The sequence below is a fragment of the Condylura cristata genome, unplaced genomic scaffold (genome assembly GCF_000260355.1).
Source record: "Condylura cristata isolate star-nosed mole 26May11 unplaced genomic scaffold, ConCri1.0 scaffold00044, whole genome shotgun sequence".
Taxonomy (NCBI): domain Eukaryota; kingdom Metazoa; phylum Chordata; class Mammalia; order Eulipotyphla; family Talpidae; genus Condylura; species Condylura cristata.
This window is the reverse complement of record NW_004567145.1, coordinates 1,364,603-1,380,370: the sequence shown is the minus strand read 5'-3', so window position 1 is coordinate 1,380,370 and position 15,768 is coordinate 1,364,603. Positions and strand designations below refer to the sequence as shown.

The window sequence follows — 15,768 nt, the reverse complement described above, 5'->3', positions numbered from 1 at the left end:
CCATAAGAGAGTCACCAAAAGCAATCAGAAGTAACCTTTGTGTTCCGAGATGGGCAAGGAAAAGCCTGCCAGTGAGTGCGATAATCCACAACTGGTGGACACTTGCAGGTCCTAGAGATTCCATCATGAAGGTCCTGAGTTTTTTAAACATTATTTCATGGTGGTTACTCCATATTTAATTTTCACAGCATTTCTGCACCCCAAGGAAGAGACAGTGAGGTCCAGCCCAGAGGTGGAGGCAGGTGGTGGCCTGGGTGAGTGCATCCTAATGCTCTCTCCACCGCTGCCCCAGCAGTGCCCAGTGCTGACACCCACGGTGCTTCCATAGATGCCCTGACCGCTGCCCATGGGGGATGAAGCCCCTGGAAATGCAGCCCAGCAGGCAGCCCTGCTGAGAAGGATACTTTTGTAGAAGTGATAGAAGCTCAGGGTACGTTTTTGTGTCCTTCAGTCTGAAGCAAGGCAGGAGGGTTGGGACATTCTTCCCCTTAATCCTCTCCTCAGTGCCCATTTCCTCAAGCAAGAAGGTAGCTAGCTTGTTTCAAAGAAAGACTGTGCTCTCACATGGGTGACTTGGTGATGGGAAACCCACGCTGCTGCCCCACTGTAGTGTGCTAGCCTGATGGTGGGGATACTCAGTGTGCCAAACCAAGGAGGCTGAGTGTGCCCTCTGGGAGCGCTGCAGTGCCAGCCATAGGGGGCTGCTGTTGTGTTTCTGGGACAACCTGGGACCCACTCTCACTGACGGAGCAGCACCACAGCCACTGGAAGAACTGCCCAGTGACAAGGAAGCTATAGGGTGAGCCGGATATCATCAAAACAGTGTCACTGCCAGCTTCTGCTGTTAGTAAGGTGCCTGCCCCGCAAAGGGGTCTTTTTGCTTCACATGCTACATCAGGATATATTTGGCTGCAAGAAATAAAAGACCCCATAGGCTTCAATTGTAAGGCAATTTATTCACATAGTGGGAAGTCTCGAGAAGGAACTGCCACCATGAAACTTTCCTGCTGCTCCTTGAGGCTACCGGCCAGATAGACTGCTCACCTGAAGCAGCCCTCCCATCCATACCTTGGCCTGTGAGCCAGGAAGCCCTTAGCAGTAGAGAGAGAAGCGGAGGCAGTGTGCAGTGTGTGCTGCCCCATGGGACAGTGCCAGCAGAGTCACATGTGTGACACCAGAAAACAGTCACGTTTGGAGCAAGTAAGGACCATGCGCAGGCCAAGAAAGCAGACTGAGAGTGAGTGTGTGGGTGCTGAGAGTGGGGGTGAGGGAGAGAGGAAACTGGGGGGAGGGCGGGGGGAGGGTCAGGAGCGCCATGGGGAGGAGCACCAGTTCTTGGTAAAGTATAACGGTACTAAGAGTCATGCCTTTATTTACGGATTTGCCGGAGAGCTTTAAAGGCTTAGTGGGTAATTCAGGGTGGCTTTGTCAGGCTGGGCTGTCTTTCAGCCAATAAAGATTTTCATGTCTCTGCATAATGACTTGTTACAGCAAGTTTTTCCATTTGTATTTCAAACACAATTAGTCACATATTTTACACCATTACTAATAGTGCATAAATATCATCTTAATTCTAATAAGCTTTTCTTCCTTTGCTTAATTTTAAAAATTAATTTTCTGGAACTGAATTAATTGCCTTGCATAGGGTTTTGCATACACATTTACTAATGATCAAATTGGGTCTCCTGAGGCTTTAACTAGCTTGTAATGACTGTGTGGAAACATTAGGCCATCTCTGGCAGTTTATTTCACAGCGGGTGCTGAACCACATGGCATGCGACTGGGGTGGCCGCGTGTGCATGCTAGAGCCTCAATCATGTGTTGGTGCCAGACTCTACCCATCCTACTCCTTCGGCAAGTGGTAAGATAATCTTAGCTCTTCCAAATTGCACCCACTTCGCCTTTTCTGGTGCCTTCAAGGAACACACTGGAGCCTGATCCCCATTGAAGCATCACCAGCGACCCCTTGACCATTGAGTGGGTGAACTATGGCCGCCCTACCTGCGTCCTGGATACTTAGGGCCACCATAGGGCTGTGACAGGATGGAGCCATGGAGAGCTGCTTAGGTTCACAGAGAGGCAGGGAGAATCCTGCTATCTGATGAAAGCCACTTGTAAATTTCCCAGGGCAAGGGTCTTCTTGGGACTTCTAGACTGTGGATACAGGTAGCTCATGGAGAGAAAGGAGACAGAAGTCTGAATAGGCATTGCGTCCATCAACTCATCCTCAAATTTCATAAGAAAATTCTCCATAGTCAGCTTCTCTTAAACAGAAACCTGTTTCTTTTCTTCCCTTTGCTACCTGCATGAGTGTGAATGGACAGCTGCTCCTTTTCAGCACCCTGAAAGGTTCCAGTAAAACATGGAGCCAGAGTTAGCAGCTGTGGGGATGACTCATCAGTCTGGTGCTGTGACTCCTCCTTCAAGTCCCCTGTCATTGACCTTTTAACCCTTTCTCTGCCATCCCCTTGCATAGCAGTATCTGTGCACATACCAACTCCACAGCCTGGGACCTCTCACCTACACGTGAAGCTGGCCATGTGGCCTCTGCTAGGGCCAGCCAGCTGTCTGCAATGCCTATTCAGACTTCTGTCTCCTTCCTCTTCATGAGCTACCTGTATCCACAGTCCAGACCAGCCTACTTCTTTGGACTCAGTCCCTGCCCTGTCTTTTGTTCCTCCTCTGTTAGAACTCAGGGGTGGGGGGCAAGCACGAGGGTCTCTTAACAGCTGCCTCTACTTTGGCATGTGGCTTCCCTAGAAATTTTTCTAGAAAATTTTTAAAATTACACTATTATGGGCCCTCCCTGATGGCGCAGCGGGTTAAAGCACAGCACTGAGAAGCTAAAGCCACTTCTGCATGAGTTCGATCCCCGTAGGAGATCCACATGGCGTGACAGACCTCTCCTGACCTGCCCGCTGCTCCCCTCAGCAGTATGCTTCGTCAATCTGCCTGTTCTGCTCCCCACTCTGTCTGTGGTGAAGTCTCTCACCCTCCGCATCTCTGGCTTGTACCCCAGTTCTGTATGAATAAATAAATAAAGCTTTTTTTAAAAAAATTACACTACAATGTAAATGGAATGTTTAGTTAACATCTCTCTGAGGAAGTGAAGCTAGCAAAACCAGGTGCTTCTTAGTGGATTATGACGGAAGGTCTCTAGTGACAGAGAGACCCCTGGTATGGGCAAACCCTAGCTTCTGCAACCCAGGTCTCAGCGCTGCCCATTACACCTGGAGGCTGGTGTTACCACGAATGTTCTCGGGAACAGCTATTACAAGTCACATACAAGCATGAGATTTAAATTCAGAGTCCTAGCATCAAGTACATTTTATTTTCAATATATCAAAGCAATACTTCAAACAAGTATGTCTTGATGGATCAAAACGGATGTTTATGTAGCATTTTATGACTTAGGAGGTGACATGTGAATTCAACTCAGACATGAAAGCAAAAGCCTGTTGCTGTTTGTCATTTCTGCCATGGTGCCTGCCGCCAGGGACATCTTGTGACCTGGCTGGAATTGGTCCACCCAGTGGTCCTAGGCGAGGCACCGTATTGGCAGGAGCATGGTGTAGGTGGGGAGAGAGTTGTGCGCAAAAATACAGTGCTGCACAGAGGTTTCGCTCAGCCTTGGAAGTTTGTTCAGGAACCCAGATGAGCCAGCACACAGGGTGTGTACAGGGTCCCAGGCCTGACATGGCTGCTCTGGCTGCGTCCTTGCATGTCAGTCTACATCCGATAACCTGGCTGCTGTGCACTGTTCTTGTCGGGCACCCCCTCAGCTCTGCTGGCTCTAGCCATGGGTAGTGCTGCTCTCGTTTACTAATTACACCCTCATTTCTCACCTTGCCTTTTAGAACCTCAGCTATCTGAGCTGTGAGAAGAAGCTTGCAGGATCAGGAAATTTAGGGACATTTTCACCCCAATCACCTTCTTGGAGATTCATACTTTATCTTGGTTTTTGGAGGATCTGGGAAATCCTCCAGAGAAGAAAGCTTAAGGAACTAGAGTCAGCCTGGAGCTTTTCCAACATTTTTGGACCGTAGAACACTTTCTGTACACGTTCCCTGGAACCCATTTTGAGATAAGGCACTATTAAATTGTCTTAGACTTTAAAAATGGTCGTTGCTACCCTTCTTCCAGATTTCTCTGGTAACGGTGCTGAGGATTGCAGCCTGAGGACATACCCCTTTGCCGTGCTGTGACTCCTGTCTTCGTGCTTAAGGTCTGCTCTTAAACCAGGGCTTTGGTAGCTGCAAGGCAGCGTGCCCCTTGATTTACTAGATTAGAGAAAGGGAGTTGTTGCAGGATTGCAGCCACTAGTGTTTCTCTGGATTATAATAATATCTTTGAGTACAGATTTCCTAATTTGGGAAGATGCAAAATTGATCCTTTCTTATGACATCAAATAGTTTTTGGTAACCTATAGCCATTATATGTGGGTGTGCTATAGTAACATCTGAAAGGGGAGATCCTATACCTCTGTAAAGTACAAATAGCAATGTAGAAATGTTACTTCAATTAAAAAAAAAAAAAGGAAAAGTGAGTACTTGAATAATCTGCACCTCTCAGAAAGACTCACTGTGCTTTTAGCAGAAACCTAAATGTGTGCCCTGCCAGGTATGGGTCAGATCCCACTGTGACAGCCAGTGGCGGGGTGGTGCAGGCAGCTGTCAGTCACCTGTGGCACAGATGGCTTCAGAAAGGGCTGAAATGAACAAGAAATGAGTCTTGTTAGCAAACACAGCTGCTAGTTTTTGCTGCTGCTTTGACTTAAAAGTTTCCTGAGGAAAAGATTAATAGCTAGAAAATACACTCTGGCTCTGAAGACCCTCTGTTGCTGAACACCGTTGTAGGTTTTGCTTGTGTTCATGTTTTAAACCATAGTTGTCTTCATGTTTCAAACCCTAGTTTATCAAATGGAGAACATGTTGTGTCTGTGGACTGTGAATTTCTTTCCTTTAGATATTCCTAAGGAATGCGCAGAGGGATTTCTGTTTCATTCTGCAGTCTTTGAATGGGTCATTTCCTTTCAGGTTAAAGTGTTTCAGTGGACTTGATGGTGGGTGTGGTATGGTAACAACACCTGAAGAAAGACATGATAGAAAACCAAGTAAAAGAAAAAGAAAAGAAAGAAAATTTAGAAAACAAATGAATAAAAATAAGTTTTTCATGAAATTAGAAAGTTGAAAGTGTCATGTTGGCCTTGGTTCAGGGAGTAGTTACATGCTGTGGCAAGTTATTTGCCATCCTTCAGGAACAGTAGGGAAGTCTTTATGCTGTCATGGAGGCACGGACTAGAATCTTAAAAAATGGCATCCTGTTGCGTGTTACCTGTCACTGATCTCTGCTCTAGCTCCAGAAGGTCTCTCTGCCCTTCCCAGGGGGTTAGGCCCTCCATATCATCCTCTCCCCAATTCTCCAGCCTGGGCTTTATCATCCGTTTGCTTCTGTGTCTTTTCTATTCTTTTCTTGGGCTCTCACTTGACCCTTAACTAGCAAGGGAAAAGTAACAAAGTACAGACAGACATTATTAACCACATTTGGCAAGGGATCTAAATGCACAGACTCTACTGGCAGTTTTTGTTTTTCATCCCAATAGAGAGCCACTACTTGGTTTATTTTTACAAACCACAAATAGTCCCTTCGCTATAGTCCTATGTCATAGGATCCTCTTTAGTTCAGAGCTGCAGGTTCTCTCCGCATTTACAGAATCCCAGAGCCTTCAGATTCATTTGTATCAGTATAGCCCTAGCAGATGTAGATGGAGTGACACATGAAGCCCCTTCCTGTTCTGCTCATTGAAAATGTTTTTGTCTTCATGCAGCTCCAACTCCTGAGCAGCTAGTGTGAAAAATAGACAACAGGCCCATAATGGAGTTTCCTCTCTAAAGCCCTATGGCACCAAGCCAAGACTTAATTACAGATCCAGCTTCCTCAGAAGTGGTATTATTAACCCAGACATTTAAGAATCATCTGGACAGAACTAGTTAGATAATTGTGTGATCAACCCCTACTGACTTATAAACGAAAGTGCCTTGCCATAACCAGTCTGCTTTGTGTCTAGTTGAACTTGTTCCTGCTCCCTTTTGTACAATTCCTTGGCATTCCTTTTGTCTGCTGGTTTGCTCCACTCAAAGTTCTGTTCAAATGGAGTCATAAAATTTTTAATTTGCCTCAGTTGTCATGTGATGTCAGGGAAGGAAGATGGGGACAGCACTGATACAACAGGAAACAGGAAGCAGCAACATTACATTATCAAATTTGGGACTTTGGGTGTGGTCCAAGATGTCTAAGAGTGGTAGAGTTGCCACAACTGCTTGGTAGCGTCATGTCCTGGTGGTATTGTCCAGGTTAGCATTAATAGCTTCAGCTTTACAACAAATCCTTAGGAAATTCTGGATTTCATTCTGATAGTTACGAACTCAAGTAGCACTTAAGACAAGTGCCCCAGAAGGGCTGAGGGAATTGTGCTTATTTAGGAAAAGGAGGAGGGTGGTTATGCAAATGAGGTTGTATAACAAATGAGGTTGTTAGTAAGTGTGTTCCAATTGGAGAGTTTTTCCAGCCATGAGTGATGGGATTTCTGTGTTAGACTTGGCTTGCAGGTCAGTATCACTTTCTGCACAGGCACCCACCAGGTTTTTCAGCTCTGATTTTCCAGCCCTGGTGGTTACCCAGGCTGGGATTGGCTCCATGTTTGTATTTCTTGTTTGTCACAGGGTGACCATTGTTATTTTACAACCAGTAGTACTTCACCAATATTAAAAGAAAATGCCAGCCATTTCCTTTTGCTCATAATATGTCTTCTCCCTCTGTATGTATATGGTTTCAGTCAAATAAATATAATTTTGTATGTGTTTGTTTAATATACCATATTTTTTGTGCTTCTGACATAAAAAGAACACTGTAGTGGTGTATAGTGGTTAGGAGTATTTGTGCCACACTTTGGCACTTTTCTGTGGCTGTACATTTGCCTAGATTTCCAGTTATTGATTCCTTAGTGGCTATAATATAGTTTTTGTCACATTTTGAATTATTTCCCTCGGTACATCACAGGAGTCACATTTCTAGTTGAAGATTGTGCAGTTCTATGACTCCAGATGCATGTTGCAAGCACTGATTTTGAATGGCCTGCTTGATTACCATGGTCAGGACTGCCTTTTGGGGTTTCTGAGCCCTTGGCTCCATACTACAGTAACGATGATACTTTTTCTTCTTTGTCCCTTATTGTATTTTCTAAATATGTCATGAAAAATTATCTTTATTATAATAAAAAAAATAATAATGCAAGTGTGTGTGAGTGGTCATGCATGCATTCATAGGTGTACATGTTTGTGTGTGCACATGTGTGTGAGAGGGATTATCCTTTATTATCTGTCCCCTCCCAACTTGGAACACATCCTGGGGGTCACTATTGTGCTTACATCTAGGAAAAGAATACATGCCCCCAAATCAAATACATTTGAGTAAAGATCCTTTCTTTTTTATTCTGAGTTAACCACCTTTCACAGCTTTCATAAATGTGAACTTATGCTGTGGAGATCTGGGCAGAATATCTGATCACACCTTTGGAGCATGCTTAGCAGAGACTTCTTTTCTCTCTGCATGTGTCCAACAGACCAGTCTACTATACATAGACCTGGAAACCGAATGTGTAGGACTGAAAGAAGATTTGAAGTAACATCGGTCAAATAACAGTGCATTTTAGGAGGAGCTGTGGTTTCCAAAGTAGTTTTGCCAGTTCCTCTAACCTGGCTTCAATTCACCCAGAAGATGGACAGGTAAGCAGGGCAGGTCCAAGAACGATGAACACACAGACTTGCTTTCCAGGAGAGAAGGAGAGGCCCACAGACATCACCATGACAGCAACAGTGGGCCCTCAGTTGATTGGCAGGTACCTGCAGAATGCATGTGTGGCTTGGCTGGTGTCACCCTGTGTCACAGATGAGAAACTCAAAAGTCCAGAGACCTACAGTGTCTCTACTCAGCTCCATAGAGTCAGGATCTCTACTCTAGTATACCCAAGGACATCTTCTTTGCATAGCTTTTATTTTCTGTAAAATGATACTATTTTACAAAAATTACTTTTTCCAAAACAATCTATCTGTATTTATATCCATTCTAGAAAATCAAAAAAAAAAAAAATGCAAAAGAGTGCATCAAACGTGATTTTTCTAAATGAGACCAAACAGACTGCTGTTAGGTATAAAGGTAGCTGTAGGCTACTCAGCTGGAATCTGGTCACCTTCTCTTCAGGCAGTGAGAGACAATGGATGTGAAAAGTCCTCAGAGGGACTCTAAAGCAACAATGCAACATCTCTGTGACTTTAGAATTTTAATTTCTTTAGAAAAGATTTGTGAGCACTTGAAATATTTTGATTCAGCTTTAAATCAACAGATTGTTGGCATACTTGTTCAGGCAATGTAAATGAACAGGTGGTTGTACATGTTGTCTGTGTGGTGAGGGAACCTGTATCAGGTGTAGCCACAGAGCAGGTGCAGCATGCCCTGTCTCTCCTGCAACTCTAGGAGGTGACTTCCCCACCCTGCGCCTGGGCACAGTACTCTCTCCCGCCTGCCCTCCTTGCTGAGGACACTCCCTGGATTCCCTTAGACTACAAACTGACTTCTCCACGCAGTGGTCCCCTCCATATTTGCAAGAAGCTGTGGGAGTTGCTCAAAGTCCAGCTAATCAGTTTGAAAACTGCATTCAGACTGGATCTAAGAGAATTTCTTAATAAGAAGTGAGTTGGATAAAGGTGAAAGACTAAGACAGGGCAGGCGGAGAATTCCTATTCAAACCTCTCTTCTCTTGGTTTTTGTGCAGAGTTTTGGGGCTCTTCTGCTTTGCTCAATCCTTGCACCCAGGGCTGGGTGTTCACCGAGGGACACACTCCTCTGCAAATGGCTCTGAGAACAAAGTGCTAGTGTCCCACTATTTTTACAGTGTCATCAGCCAAAGCCAAGAGATGTCAATTCATAAGGAGATTCTGAGCCAGTTGTCAGTCAGTCAGCTTTATTTACAGTGTGTCCTGTAAATAAAGCCAGAGTGGGAGGGACAGCATGTTTACCTTGTTTACCATGTTTACCTTGGAGCACCAAGACAAAAGCCAGGCTACCCAGAATGCCATCTGGGGCAGTGGAGATGATAAAACCTCAGTCCTGACTGTTCCTAAACTCCTTCCTTCAAGTTTGCTTTCTTCTTTATAAAATGAATATATAAAAAGTGACATCAGAGCTGAAGAAGGGTAACTGGCGAAGCATTCCTTCCCCATCTAAGTCTGAAAAAGAAGAATTCCATACCACTGACAAGAGTATGCCTCTTAAGCAGCACTATTCTTAAAAGCAATTAGTTTCTCAAGCAGTGAAGAAAAGAAAATTGCACATTGAAGGGTTGACCTTCTGCTGCATCGAATCAGTCAGGAGATTCCCTTTCTCACAATTGCAGACCTGAGCAGAAAGCTGCCTTCAGGTTCCTAAGCTTGCCCTCCCTACCATGGTGTCTGCTCAGGTCTGCAGTTGTGTAACAGATTATTAAGTTGTTATTAATGCCTAAAATCACAGACCAAGGACGTGACTGAACTTGACTGACTCTGCAGGGTGTTGTGATCCACGTTCTTGCATCCAGCCCCAGGCTTGTCCATATGTCCTCTAGATGAGTTGAATATATCCTAGGAAATTAAATGCCCCAGGTAGAGATCTCCCCACTAAGCATGAGTTACTATCTCGGGAGAACCTCTGCACCCACCCTATCTGAGATCCTTGGGCTCTAGGGAACTGCTGGCCCTCTTGACCTGTCCCCACCCTGTGCTCCAGATCGCTGCACCAAAGGCAGTTAACACTGCCCAGGTGGTGACTGAAGGGCAGTTGGCATGGCCTATATGGCTTTTAGAACTCGTGGCAGTCGCTGCTGGTTCATTAACAATCTCTTTCATGCCTTCCTTAGTGTTGCTTACATCTGTGGCTCTAGACATGCTCCTCATTCCTCTTTGCTGGTATATGCAATGACTTGAGCTTGGTTTTCTTTCTTGGGGTTTGTTTCATTTGTGGTCAGCAGACTCTAGTGAGTGTGAGGTGGCAACTGCGAGTGCTGTCCGGTGTGGGATATGAAGTCCTTTCACTAGCATGCACTTCCCTTTGTATCTGTGTCTGCCCAGTGCTGTAGCAGTGCCCACTCTCACACCCCACCCCCACCTTGCAAGCCCTGCCAGCGACTGGCTCTGGGAATCCGACAGTGGTGGACATGGCCTTATGACAAGGCACATCATAGCTTTTAATACTCAGACTATATATAGCTCTTTGGGGGGATGACCATGGGGCAACAGAAACATGAGCAAGTTTAAAGAAAAAATATGGTAGGGCTGAAAATATTTTAAAAACTGGTGCCACAGCTGGTTTGGGGCTGGAAAAGAGACATATGAACTTGGCAAGATGTGAAATGCCAAATGAACATAAGTTTGTTAGAGAAGGTAATTGTAAATGCAGATAAACTCATCTAGAAACTTTAGGAAAGCAGGAACTCTGGGAGCATACTGATTTGGGTAGTTGAAATATAAAACAATGGTGGGTGATCAATTAGCATATTTATAAGGAATTGCATGAATTTGTTGTATATTTTATAAATTAACTTGTAATGATGCATTTGTTTTTAAAAGTTTTTTTTTTTTTTAAGATTGATTTATTTATGCATATAAGAACTAGGGTATAGGTCAGAGGTCTGGAGGTTAAGAGGATTCACCAGAGACAGAGTAGGGAGCGGAACAGGCAGATCAACTGAAATACACTGCTGAGGGGAGCAGTGGGTGGGTCAGGAGAGGTCAGCTGCACCATGTGGGTCAGCTCCCTGGCTTGGGTTGAACTCTTGCTACAGTGACTTCAGATAGCTTCACAGTGCTGTGCTTTAACCCTTTATGCCACCAGAAGGGCCCTAAAAGTTTTGGGTGTTTTTTTTTCTGAGACAAGTTTTTTTGTCTAATTTTTTTTTTAAAGATTTATTTATTTGTGCATACAGAACTGGGGTACAGGCCAGAGGCTCAGGGGCGGTGAGAGGCTTCACCAGAGACAGAGTGGGGAACAGAACAGGCAGATCAACGAAGTACACTGCTGAGGGGAGCAGTGGGCGGGCAGGCCAGGAGAGGTCTGCCATGCCATGTGGTCTCCTCCGGGGCAGGCGGGAATCGAACTCATGCGGAAGCGGCTTTAGATTCTCAGTGCTGTGCTTTAACCTGCTGCACCACCAGGGAGGGCCTTTTTGTCTAATTTTATATAGTTGGTCCTGTCAGCTATACTATAATATTTTCTTGGTTTTGTAGTAGTGTTTCTATTCATTAAGTGAGATGTACTATACCTTCTGGGAAAGAGGTGGAGTTTCTTTTTTTAAAAAATATGCAGGTCCTTAGAGACTTACCCAGTCCGTGGGTGTGCTGGGAGTTCTCTGGGTTGGGGGAGCTGTACCTGAGAGGTAGAAGGCAGGTATCATGGCCCTGCTCCCTGCCCCTTCCTTGCCAGACCTCTCTCAGGGGGAATATACCCAGACTGAGCAAAGGGAACAAGAACTGGGCATGAGATCCCGAGGGACAGGACCAGCTGAAATTCATGGCCATGGATGCTCCCACTCCAGAGTTGCCGCTGAGGGCTTCAGTTGCAGGAACAAAGATTTCTAAGAGACTTGGCAGCCAGGCAGAATTCAAAGGACACACACTCCGGCTGCGAGTCCCAAGTGTGACTTCACTGTCATGGGAAAACTTCAAGTGGGGTTTCTCTCATGTGTTGGTCTGCGAGCCATGATGTTGTTGTTTTGTCATCGCCTCTACCTTGGGCAGGTGCTCACACCGAAGTGGGGAGCAAATGGGGGGGAGGGGGTGATTGCATCAGGTCCAGGGAGGGGCCTGATTGGTGACCAACTGCACTACCTAGAGGACCTGTGAGGCAGCTCACAGCTCTTTCAGACTGCCTGGAGACTGCCGGTCTGCCAGGGCCCTGTCCACAAGGGCTCTAGCCGTGGGTCAGTACGCGAGGGGGCCTGCCAGGAACGTGGGGAGAGGCCAAGGATAAACCTCCTTTTAAGAGGCACTCTCCATTTAAAATGCCCTCATGTTCTTCTGATTGCTTTTTCCATGCTGTTGAGGTAAGATTTTTAAAAAGCATCTGTGTTCCCTTAAAGGTTATCTCTATTTTGTGATTGCAACAGAGTCATAGATTTATAATCTGCATTTCTACTTCACTGTACCTTTGTTGGGAGCTGTTTATTTTTTAGGGTTTGAATAGTACTAGGAACATATAACTTGCTTGTAATTTTGGAGGGCCCAAAGAATTTGTGATGATGTTCTCACTCTCCCCTTCTTCATGTTAATTTAAATATTAGAATATTCACATGAATATTTCTCAACTTTTTCTTAAGCCTAAGTGTATACGAAGTATGTAGGTGGGTGGGATAAGAAAGTCAGTGGATGCTGGCATTGAACCTTGCACCCCTGGAATGGAGAGCAAATGGAATTGTAAAGGCTCTATCTTTTATTTTTGTACTGGTTCACTTATAAAATGCCCCATGCAAAACTGGACTATCAGTAGTGTTTTCAATGAATTATGTTGATTCTAACAACTGGCTGTTGAGAAGCAGCCATGTGTACATTCTGGTCTGTCCCTGTGCTTTTCCCTGAGGTGTTTGGGTCATTTTAGACTCCCTGTTGTGGTCATGCATCCTTGCCCCACGAAGAGGGGGGTGTCGATGGGTCAGCCGTTTGCCTTACTCCTGCTCAGAGGAACAGTTACATATGTATCAGAGCACTGCTTTTTTATCTTTCTGTTTCATTCTGTTTTTATTTCTTAAAAGACCCAGAAGTCATTCATCTGATCCTCTTTATGTGTTACAGGATGTTAAAGTCTTCAGTGAAGACGGGACAAGCAAAGTTGTGGAAATCCTAGCAGACATGACAGCCAGGGACCTGTGCCAGTTGCTTGTGTACAGAAGTCACTGTGTGGATGACAACAGCTGGACACTGGTGGAGCACCACCCGCATCTGGGACTAGGTAGGGGACCCAGCTGGGGTTGCTTGGCATGTAGTCAGATGAAACCCACTGCTGCCAAATGTCAAATGTGTGATCTGTGTGTCCCCTGCCACTGTCACTATGCTGAGCAGGCCCTCTCTGTACGTCTACCATTTGCCTGCCTGCCCTCTTTCCACCAAAACATCACTGTCCTCCCTCCCAACCTTCTCTGACTGGTGCATTTGGAATCTTGCTCTTGGATGGTGAAGCCTGTGACTTGGCTGGGAAACCGGGCAATGAGGGTCCTGCTTCCCATGGTCAGGGAGGGGAGCCTGGCAGTGCCTAGGGAGGGCCTGCCACTTTCAGGACTGTGGCCTCACTCTGGAGGGGGCAGTTCAGCCAGCTGACAGCAATGAGGGAGCCTGTGACGGGCTGCAGGAGAGCCAGAGAGGCCACTGGGGGTGGATGTGCACCATAAAGCAGCTTCATCTAAGTTTGAATCTTAACGTAGTATCACAGTGTTCTTGTTATGCACTAGGGTGGATCATACTTTACATAAAATCAATGAAAAGATCAGCCACCAGGGAGCAATGAAATGGCAAAAGACAAAAATCATTTGGGTCAAATTTTGGATCCTGTTTGACACATAACTAGATTTTCAGCTACACGAAAGGGCCTTAGAAAGTTCTTTCTCACTTTTCTTCTACCCTCTTCCCACCTCCTCTAACTTTCTGGTTGTCAGCGAGTAGACACCGCTTCCTGGTAACTGGTTTTGTAGAGGCTCTTTGAGGATTTCAGAACCACAAAGTCCTGCCATCCTATGAGGACAGTACCCAAGGAAACTTTCCATTGCTCATCAGGAGCTTCTTGCTCTTCTGTTCCTGTGTATTCCTTTGTTTGTGATCCTAACCTGTGATTGATTGATTTATTTTTTAAAATCAGTTCAGTTGCTGCTTAGATAGAAATCTTATTTCTTTGATTTTCCCCAGGATTTGGTTGTCAGATACCTCCTGGTGTGGAAACTGACAGTGCAGACCTGTTGTGTTCCCACACATGGGTAGGCAGTGTGGAAGCTCCTCTCAGGAGCCCTGGGTGGGGGTGCTAAGTGCCCTGGACCAAGATGTGAGCACATCTGACTCTTTTGCAGTTCTTTGGATTGGGTAATGTTCCTGGGGCCTAGCACACACAGAGGCCACCTGGACCATTTCCCCATCTCCTTTTAGAAAGTCATTTTCTCTTGTATCCTGTGTTGGGGATGCTTCTGGGCCTTCCATGTGTGCAGGGCTGTGGCTTGGGTAAAGGGCAGAAGGTACTTATAGATCAAAGCCTAACGCACATAGTTGCCTGAGCTCCCAATAACTGAGGGCATAAGTAAACCAATTCATACAGCATTCTTCGTCTGCTTAGTTTCAGAAATTGAGAATTTCTAAGCACATTTATTATATTGATCGTTGCAGCCAAAATATTCAGTTCTTTACAATATGAAGCCTTTTCCATATGCAGGAAGGAGTGATTTAGAAAAGATGCAGTTGTTCCCAAGAGCCATTAGGAGATGGTTTCCTTGCCACCAGGAGACCATGCAGTATGTGAGTGTCCAAAACCTCCAGCAGCTCTCTCTGGGTGTCAGTCCCCAGAGTAACAGGCACAGTGGCAGCCCATTCGCTTCTGGTGGGAATTTTCCTGCCCTCTCTCTGAACTGTGCTTGTTGCCAGAGCCAGGTCAAATGACCCTTCTTAATGCCCCATGTCAGCTGCTCAGTTCACTTGCCAGCAGTTGGTGCCAAGTCCTTGGTAGGCCAAGCCCTTAGTGATCAATGGCCAGTAAGCATGTTTGTGTTTTATGATTTCGAGGGTTCCTGCTCCAGAGTGTTCTGTGATCTCCTCCTGTGTTAGTGAGTCCCCAGAGTTCTGTCTGTTGGGGGTTTTCAGTCTCTGTATTTGGCATAGAGTTCTCAGATGGGAACACGATCCCCAAGCAATGCCACCCACTCGCTGCCATGTCCATCCAGTGGGGCAGGACTGGGTGGTCATTGTTGGAGGTATTGCCACTTGTCTACCCCAAGCTCATGATCTGCGAGTCTTTGAGAAACTTACTTCAGCCAGGACAACTTCCCACATGATAGATAAAGAGATGGCAAAAAGCCAGTCTGCAGCTGTATCTTGAAAACATAGTTTTTTTAAAGAATTTCAAGGAATAGGAAATGAGCCTGGCTTCAGGACAGATGAGAGAGAAGCGACTGGAATTGAAACATGCAGCCCATTGAAAAGAAATCACAGCTGTGTCCTATGAATTTTCAAGGATCTAAGAAATTCTGTTCCTATATGAATTAAGGAATGCCCGAGGGAGAAGGACAAAATGTTACTTGGGCTGTTAAGACTTGAATTTGTTCTTGGTCAGGTGATAAATTCAGCAGCATTGCCCATTAAAAAACTGGCTGGGGCCCTCCCTGGTGGCGCAGCGGGTTAAAGCACTAAAGCCACTTCCGCACGAGTTTGATCCCCGCCTGCCCCGGAGGAGACCACATGGTGCGGCAGACCTCTCCTGACCCGTCCGCTGCTCCCCTCAGCAGTGTACTTCGTCGATCTGCCTGTTCTGTTCCCCACTCTGTCTCTGGTGAAGTCTCTCACTGCCCCTGAGTCTCTGGCCTGTACCCCAGTTCTGTATGTACAAATAAATAAATCTTTAAAAAAAAAAATACTGGCTGGACATGGTTGGGCACTGGTAGCTAGACCCACAGACAAGTCCTAAAGGAACACCTGTGGTCTGCAGCCCTTGGTT

The 15,768-nt window shown here is 45.7% G+C and overlaps 1 protein-coding gene across 3 annotated transcripts in view; it reads left to right on the top strand.

The window, feature by feature from the left end:
- GRB10 (growth factor receptor-bound protein 10) overlaps positions 1–15,768 on the top strand; it is a 152,607-nt gene that overhangs the window by 98,727 nt on the left and 38,112 nt on the right. For all 3 annotated transcript variants that reach the window (XM_012733956.1, XM_012733955.1, XM_004694509.2), the window contains one exon: positions 12,876–13,032. In XM_012733956.1, coding sequence (XP_012589410.1) covers positions 12,876–13,032 — 157 coding nt within the window. The remainder of the gene's footprint in view (positions 1–12,875; positions 13,033–15,768) is intronic.